General features: G+C 48.8%; 1 protein-coding gene across 1 annotated transcript; it reads right to left on the reverse strand.

Annotated features, from left to right (window-relative positions):
• Positions 1-1,504: 1,504 nt before the first annotated feature.
• Positions 1,505-3,914, reverse strand: LOC149324393 (uncharacterized). The gene is made up of 2 exons (XM_089565564.1): positions 3,654-3,914; positions 1,505-2,860 (listed from the first exon to the last, which is right to left on the reverse strand). The coding sequence occupies exons 1-2, from the start codon at positions 3,912-3,914 to the stop codon at positions 1,673-1,675; spliced, it is 1,449 nt and encodes a 482-aa protein (XP_089421690.1). The 3' UTR covers positions 1,505-1,672.
• Between the last annotated feature and the right edge of the window lie 4,368 nt (positions 3,915-8,282).

Consider the following 8,282-nt stretch of genomic DNA (forward strand, 5'->3'; position numbering starts at 1 on the left):
TTAAAGGAGGGCAATGCTGTGCGCAGTCGCCCTCAGCTTTGCAAGAAATAACAGGGTGAGGGAGAGCACAATGAAAACTGAGCGAAGAGGGCGAGATTGTGGAGCTTTACCCGATATGGCGTTCAATTATAGCAGTGAATGGTAAGCAGGTGTGTGGGTGTAGAATGTGTCGCACCAAGGTTGGTGGGAGTTAGAGCGACGCGGCCCATACGGCACTTCTGTCGCCTCCCAAGCAGCACAAGTAGTCGAGCCAATATTGGAAATGGATGGTTTCTCTCTTCTCCTTTGAAAGGGTCGGCCTTTACCGATACATTGCCAATATTGGGTGCATTACGTGTGCTGCTTGGGCTCGGGCCTGAATCAAAGACCGACCAGCCACGCCGCCGTGATGCGTCGGGCTCGAGAGCTCCCTCGTGGATGACGTGCATGTGGACAGTGCGTACAGCAGATATCATGCGAAGTAACAAGGATGGAGATCTGCACAGTACACACTTGCACCCCAGCTCTCGCTGGGTTTCGAGCATTACACAACATAGCGTAAGCTTTGTCAGTTTCTACCTTAGGGCCAACCACTAATGAAATTTCTGTTACTTTTTCAGAGCCCTCATTGTCCTGAACGGCAAAACCAACAGCATGACTGTACACCTTTATTTTCGACAAAAAATCACATAATTCAGTATTCACAAGTCAGATTGAAATAGCACTTCGTGAGATTTTTAATAAACCGATAAAATAGTTTTAAACAAATGCATCCAAGAAACATTTCAGTGATAATTCCTGACAAATTCAGGTCAATAATCACAAACATATTTGACGCTAGTTAATTACAAACTACTTTTACTGTTGTCTAGAAAGGCAATTGAATGTCACTAGAAATCGCGCATTAGCCAAGTTTCGCATGTCAAGCTTAGAAAGTTATGAGCACTGCGCTGAGCGTCAGCAATACGAGGCATTTTGGGCTTAGCGTCGTTTTTCCGAATATGCTTCTGTACATATCGTAGTAAAAGCAGTTTTCTTGGCGAAAAAGGTACAAATCAGCGAAACATCTGACTGTGCAATATTAAATAACACCTTTGTTTTTCATGCCGAACATCTCGGAGATGGTCAGTTTTAGCAGAATTTAAAATCTTCAACATACACATACGGCTGGTCTGACGAAGAAACGCAGATTAGGTTTTTCTTTTCGCCTTTGTCCGATGCGGTCCAATATAAAATATGAGATTTATGAAATTGACATGATTATGCTATGTAGGAGAGATAAAAGTATGATATACGCGATCCCATCGAGGAGATGTAATGTAAAATGTTTGCTGACCTGCTGAAATGTTTGCAAGCTGAGATGCAGATGACCAAACGCCTAAGAACCTTCGATTAATCCTTCATCGACGGAGCCGAATAAAGGTATACAAGGCTCGCTAAGACAGTCGAAAATTCTCCGTAGTTTTCCCGTTAGAATGACTTTCATGGGTGAAATCCCTGTGCGCAAATGACGTGGATGGTGCAATCGGGTAAGAGCGCTTACAGTATCATTTTTCGGGACGAAAACAATCAATACAAAAGCTAAACTGACGATGAGACACAAAGTTCACTTATAAACGACAACAATGCCCAAGCAAGGCGACGTCTACATTTATGACGACCCGGAGGCTAGACGATAATGCCTGCCCGTCAATTAAGAAACTTCCTGTTTCAATTCAAGACGAAAATCTCCGTCGTGAAGGAAACCCTCGACGTCGAGCAATTCAAGACTAGTTCCAAAGTAAGAGTGTAAATTACCCGAGTCGCGACGTTCATCCGACAATTCCAAGTGATGATTCTTCCGAGGCTCTTTATGCAGCATTGTCACAGTATATCGAACCGACGGCAATCGAGAGGATGGAATGAGGCAGGAGAACTCCAAACGCACATCAGGAAAGGGACCACCACCAATAAGCGCAATTTTGCTGGCAGCAGTGAGAGTAACCTTCAGATACCTGTCCCTGAAATCCCATATGATCAATGTCGCTCTCTTCTTGATAACACTTGGTGTCCAGAGAGTCGGTAATAGGTGCCCAATATTTTTCAAGCCCAATATGTACACTTTCTCGCCAAATAAAGCTGTTGATGAGAGCCGGTCAGTGTCACTCAGCCTAAACGTAGTGGGCGGCTCGGGTGAGGCGTTAACGATCGGTAGCAGTCCTGTATCCACCGCAGCGCTGATTAGTACAAGCCGGGTGTCCGCCTCAGTGTTCTCACGTAGCTGTTCCATACCAATTAGTGACTGCTCGGCTAACTTCTCCAGCCTACGAAGAATGAGCTTCTGCTCTTTGTGCCACGGTATGTACCCCACCGGGACAGGAGCTCCGATGACGCCGCCTCTGTTTTCTTCGGAATGTTCCCGAGATCGCTGGACTTCCGCCAGCGTCGTGGCCACGTTGCCGGCGATTTGCTCCACTTCGTCCTTTATGGTGTCTGCAGACTGAGTGAGCGAACTAATGGTTTCCAGCAAGCGCACGGCTTCTTTCCTCGACTCCTCGATGAGTGTGTTCATTTGGCTCTGGAGAGCGGGAAGCTGGTCTTGAAGCGGGTATCTCACCATGGTTTTCAACTCCTCCACGGCTGCTCTGCCGTCATGCACATTAAGCTGGCTGTCCACGTCTCCAGCGGTTGAGGGATTGCCGCCTCTGCATCCGGCCACGCAGTGAGCAGCAAGCTGATTGTGCAACACTGCGTCTCCGCACTGCGGACACTCGACAGCGTGGAATTCGCATTGGTACTCGTAATGTCGGAGCATGACGGCCATGGTACCTACAAACTTGCAGCCATGGGCTTGGTTCCAGCAGTAAGCCTTGGAAGAAAAAAATAAAGAACTGCTCAGTGGTAAATCAGTTCCACATAACAGAATGAGCCGGAGCAAAAGCGAACCCATGCATTTTTTCTCGAAACGCAAAAAGCTTTACAGCGAGGTTGTTGGCTGCTCATTCGTGGCGTGAGTGGCATCGCCGTAGTTGGCGTTCAGCAACACGTGGCCATGGCGTCACTATGCAACAACATCACCATCACGTGACATTAGGTAACTGTAAAGTCACCGGCAAGTTACCGGCCTTGTAGTGTCACGTCACCATGATGCCGCCGACAACGAGGACATGTCCTAGAGCGCTAGGCACAGGTGTTGGTGGAGTCATTGCATTGCAAAATTGCAAAAGCACAAACCATAAAAGAACGCCGCTGGTGAAAAAGTCAATGAGAAAACATAACTGGCGAAAGGTTTTTTTTTAGGGCACTTTGCTATGCCCTCTGTGGCTTGGCGTTGCTTTCACAGAACACCACTCATTTTCTTATTGGTATCAGTCCAAGTGATCTTAGTTCCCCGTTTCGGAAAAACTACACAACTTGAGTATTTTGCACAGAATTGGATGTTATCAGCCAAGTGATGCCTTTTTAATTTTATTTCTTTCCAACTTAGTTGGAAAGAGGTAACAACAGCAACTAGGTCATTTAATCGAATAATCAATGTGAAAAAAGTCATTTCACTCAGTAATTATCATCTTATGGTTGACGTCGTACGTTGAAAAGTAAAATGCAGGGCTATATTGCTAAACTAAACCTATAACAGTTGTCGCCGTGAAAAATAAATCTCACCTTCATCTCCCCCTCTGTCCTTTTGAGCTTTTACTCCAGCTGCATTGCTTTTTTGCGAAGGCCTCCCCGTCCAGCGGACAAACGCCACGGCCGTCTTGTGTGCAGGCTCTGAGGCAGAACTCGCAGAGAAAATGTGCGCAGGGAAGAGCTACCGTCTTCTTGGGAATCATATGGCAGAGGCCACAGATGCGGATCATGGGCACGGCCTCGGCGAACCGTGTCGGTCGCCAATTGACGCCACTGAAGTAGTCACCGCGCAATCGGTACCGCACCCTGGGCCCTGGATCTTGCATGGTGTTCTTCGGCCCCCACTCCTGCAATCCCGCTCAACGATAGTGGTCAGTTACCGACCATACCTCCTTGAGGCTGGAACCTTCCCGTCCTCCGTTGTTGCGTTAAAAATGAGACATAAGACACCTTTAGCATACCGTGTACCGTGTTACCGTTACCGCTACCGGAGTACCGGGTGCCCGCCCACGGCCGCTGAGCACGCGTTGATTGGCCCCGATCATGGAGTAAAAAAAACTAGGAGAGAGTGCGCTCAGCCTCTGCAAGCCTCCCTCCTCTGACGCCGCTTCCGAGGGCTCTTTTGCGCACTGACTCTTGGGAAATAGGCCCTCCACAGTTACCAGACTGCCAACCAGCGGTGCTTTTTAGTGAACGTCCGTGCTCCGATGTAGCGCAGAAGCGCAGCGCCTGTGTTGCAGCTTTGGCGGAATGCGTACTGAGCTCGAAGTTATCTGAAGGCTCCGCGTCTCAACACTTCTGTTGATTACACTCGAGTTTTTGGGAGCACTGTAGAAAACTGCAGGTAAACTTTTCACCAAAGGGTGCGGCCGCGACCTCGTCACTGTTCAACTTTGGTTCATAAAAATAATGGAGAGGAATTCCTTTCGTCGTTATACACACATACGGAGTGTTTATTTCAGCGCATGCTATAAGCGGAGAACTCGAGAGTAGGCGAAGAAAACGAGCCTTTAAAAAAAGGGCGCAGTGGCTTCCAGAGCGCTCAAGGCGGACGAACGTGTTTTACGAGCGCTCCGGCGCGCTGCGCAAGATTTTATTTCTCGGGCAGGCGGACTTCGGCCCGCCCATGAGCCCGCCGTTCTCCGCTATTCTCGAGCCACAAGTCGCGCCGAATACGCTCGCGCACATATGCGGTTCCGACGTGAAACGCAGCAGTGAAGTATTTCTCTCTCTCGCTGTCGAGAGAGAGTACCGACGGCTTTACGTCTGCCCCTGCGTAGGGTCTCCCGGCCATTGCGCACAATCACTTACAAAAAGAATTAAACTGTATGTACTACATAGCCGCGCGCACGTAGCGTCCTGTCTCGGACTAATCGCGCGCGCGGCACACCGCACTAGCGGCCGGGGTGGGGCGCCCGGCCGCGTATACCGGCCCAGGTAGCACCCACGGAGCGGTCGTGTCACGCTCGCACTACATGGCGAAGAGCAAGCGGGAAGTCAAGTCCGCCTGCTCGATGAACGCACAGAGGCTCACCATTGTTCTGTCACGGATGCGCGCACTGCCGCGCGGCCACGGGAGCGCTTCGAGACTGTCCGGGATGATTCCCAGCGCCCTGTAGGCCGCGATCATCTCGCGACGCGGCACTGCAGAAGCGACACAGCGAAGGAACATGTGCTCCAATGTCTCCACTGCGCCGCATTCAGCGCACGCGTCGCTCGGGGACGGTGGCCGCTTCGGCGAGCGAGCAGTTTGTGCTCACCACGGAGCCGTCAGTGAACACGAGCAGATGGTCCCGCAGTTGCTCGTAGAGCGAGAGAGCGAAACCGAAACCGAAATCCGGCAAAGAGCTACCGCTGCCTTGTCACGTGAGGGCCTATTTCCCATGATGCTTTCCACTATATTTTTTATGACTAGGCTTCAAGATTGTGACATCATGCTCCCTCCTAGTTTTTTTTTCTTCCTCCATGGCCTCGATGCTGCAAACGCGCGCGCAGCTCGTGGGCACATCGCGACATCTGGCGCCGTCAAGGCGATTTGCGCATGCGCATTGACTGCGCGCGGGCTCCCGGTACTCCGGCACCGGTAACGATAGCATGGTACACGGTATGCTAAAGGTGTCTATTACGGAGTTTTAAAATAGGGAGCCCAAAGCTTTGGGGGCCCCCGCAAGAAGTTTGGGCGTCAAAGTGCGTATGCGCAGAACGCAATGCCCGCGCTGCGTCTTGGGTTAACGTTAGCGGTGAACGCTATTTTGCTAAATAGCGGGCGCCTCAATGCCGCTCTACGTACAGGCAACATGGCGGCGCCCATCGAAGCGGGGCCTCTCTGTTCACTATAGTTCACTATACTCTTCACCACCGATTCGTCGTCGCCGCTACTCTGTGCACTAAGTTCATGGCAAACGAAAGGCGCACGAAGCTTTCGCTTTGTCTGAAGATGCCCGCGCCACAAAATTTTAGCGATGAAATCGCCATATTTTCAGATTGCTTCCGTGTTTACAAAGCTACTAGGCTTAGCGAGTAGCATTGTTTGGTCGCCGTAGAGGTGACTTGGTGGCACGTTCGAATGGGGTTTCCTGCCTTAGTAAAAAAACACACAATTTTTTACTCTTAAATCGTGTGTCTGCAATAATAGCAGTTTCTGATGAAGAAAAAAAAACTCATATTTTAAAAACTTTTGAGTAGCTTTTTGGATGGTCGTAGTGGCGCTGCAATAGATAAACGCTAGCCTGTCCCCGCTGCGTAGAGGAGACCCGTATTCTAAAACTCACTGGCACACTCTTACGTAGCGCTGGGGCCCGCTATTTCATTGAGGCCCCCCTATTCTAAACCTCTATTACGGGTCTGCATCCTAGCTTGAAGGACCGTCCGCTCCCTACACCCCGCATTCCGTTTTCACAGAAAATTAAGATATCCATCGTTCTTCCAGTCACTGACCAATAAATCACATGAAGTAAACTGCTTATAGCCTTCGTTCTTCATTCGCCTTGATGAGTGCTATCCTTGGCTGCCATTATCACCTTGAAAAACCCCTGCACCTGCAGCAAATGGTTTGGTTTTATGGTGTTTAACGTCCCAAGGTGACTCAGGCTATGAGGGAGAGGGCTCCTGCAACAAATTAAAAAAAAATTCTACGCCTCCTGGGAAGCATAAAAAGTGCTAGTTGCCGTATGCCGCTGCATGCTGACAGGACACGGGCACTTCTCCGCTTCGAGGTGTGAAAAGTTAACTGAGGAAGTGGTTATTAGAAAATGATTATAGTAATGGCTGTATTGATATTTATAGGGGTTTTTTTTTGTATTTGTATAATTAGAAAATCTGGTTCCTAGTACTACCTTCTTTTCTGTGATGTTGATTTTTATGCAAGATGTGCGCGCAATTGTCTTGTTTATTACATATGCGCTTTATTATTGCAACCTTTGTGTACATATACATCCTGTTCGCTGTGACTGCTCGATGAAGCAAGAGCGCTTGTCAGGCTACGCCTTTATCTCTTGCATTTTCATGTTTCTTGTGTATTGAAACGATGAATAAACTTCAAACTTGAAAAGTGTTATGCAAAAACACCTGGACGAGACTGTCATATTGTAAGAACGACACACTTATCGTGTCTGGTATGTAGCCATTGTCGCGTGGGAGTCATTTCTGCTGTTGGTTTGCGGAGGCTTTGAGGGATGCCCTCTTGGACGACCATTTTCGAACTCGGGAAACCAGCAGAAAATTATCTGGATAACCACCGAAGTGTCATTTCAGGGCTTCGGTAGGTGCGAAGTCATGGGGGTTGTCATTCACATGACATAGGGCGGCAAGTGACGTTTTAATGCGGGACAGGAAAAACACGTGCACACCTTGTCACGTTGCTGCCGCTATGAAGAGAAATTGCATCAATTAACAAAATAAACAAACTACAATAATATATACTTAATGAGGAAACTTAAAAGCTTACAGCTTGTAAGTTTGCAAAACGACGCACTTACCCAACTCCTTGCTACGTACTTTGCGGTTCCGTTATTTCTCCGACATCAACATGTAAGTACCTGGGAATTAACATATCGCATGACCTTTCTTGGTCCACCCATATCACTGCCATTACTAATGAAGCTAATCGTGTCCTGTCTTACGACGTAATTTGCCAGTAGCTTCTTCGTCTATTAAAACTCTCGCCTACTTAACGTTGGTTCGTCCCAAGCTGGAATATGCATGCGCAGTTTGGGACCCTCACATTTGGTTTGGTTTGGTTTATGGGGTTTAACGTCCCAAAGCGACTGAGGCTATGAGAGACGCCGTAGTGAAGGGCTCCGGAAATTTCGACCACCTGGGGTTTTTTAACGTGCACTGACATCGCACAGTACACGGGCCTCTAGAATTTCTCCTCCAAAGAAATTCCAGCCGCCGCGGCCGGGATCGAACCCGTGTCTTTCGGGTCAGCAGCCGAGCACCATAGCCACTGAGCCACCGCGGCGGCGGACCCTCACATTTCTTATCTAACTAAAGCACTTGAATCAGTGCAAAACCGTGCAGCTAGATTCATACATTCAGACTACTCTTATCAGTCTAGTGTGACTGCCATGAAGTCAAGAGCTAACCTGCCTGACCTCGAGCTGCGACGCAAAATCTGCCGACTCATCCTTTTCCACAAGTTTTATCATTCATCCCTTGCAGATCTAAAACCAGCTCATCACGTGTCTCCTCGC

Source organism: Amblyomma mixtum, unplaced genomic scaffold (genome assembly GCF_055824585.1).
Source record: "Amblyomma mixtum isolate Tamu unplaced genomic scaffold, ASM5582458v1 scaffold_43, whole genome shotgun sequence".
Classification (NCBI taxonomy): Eukaryota; Metazoa; Arthropoda; class Arachnida; order Ixodida; family Ixodidae; genus Amblyomma; species Amblyomma mixtum.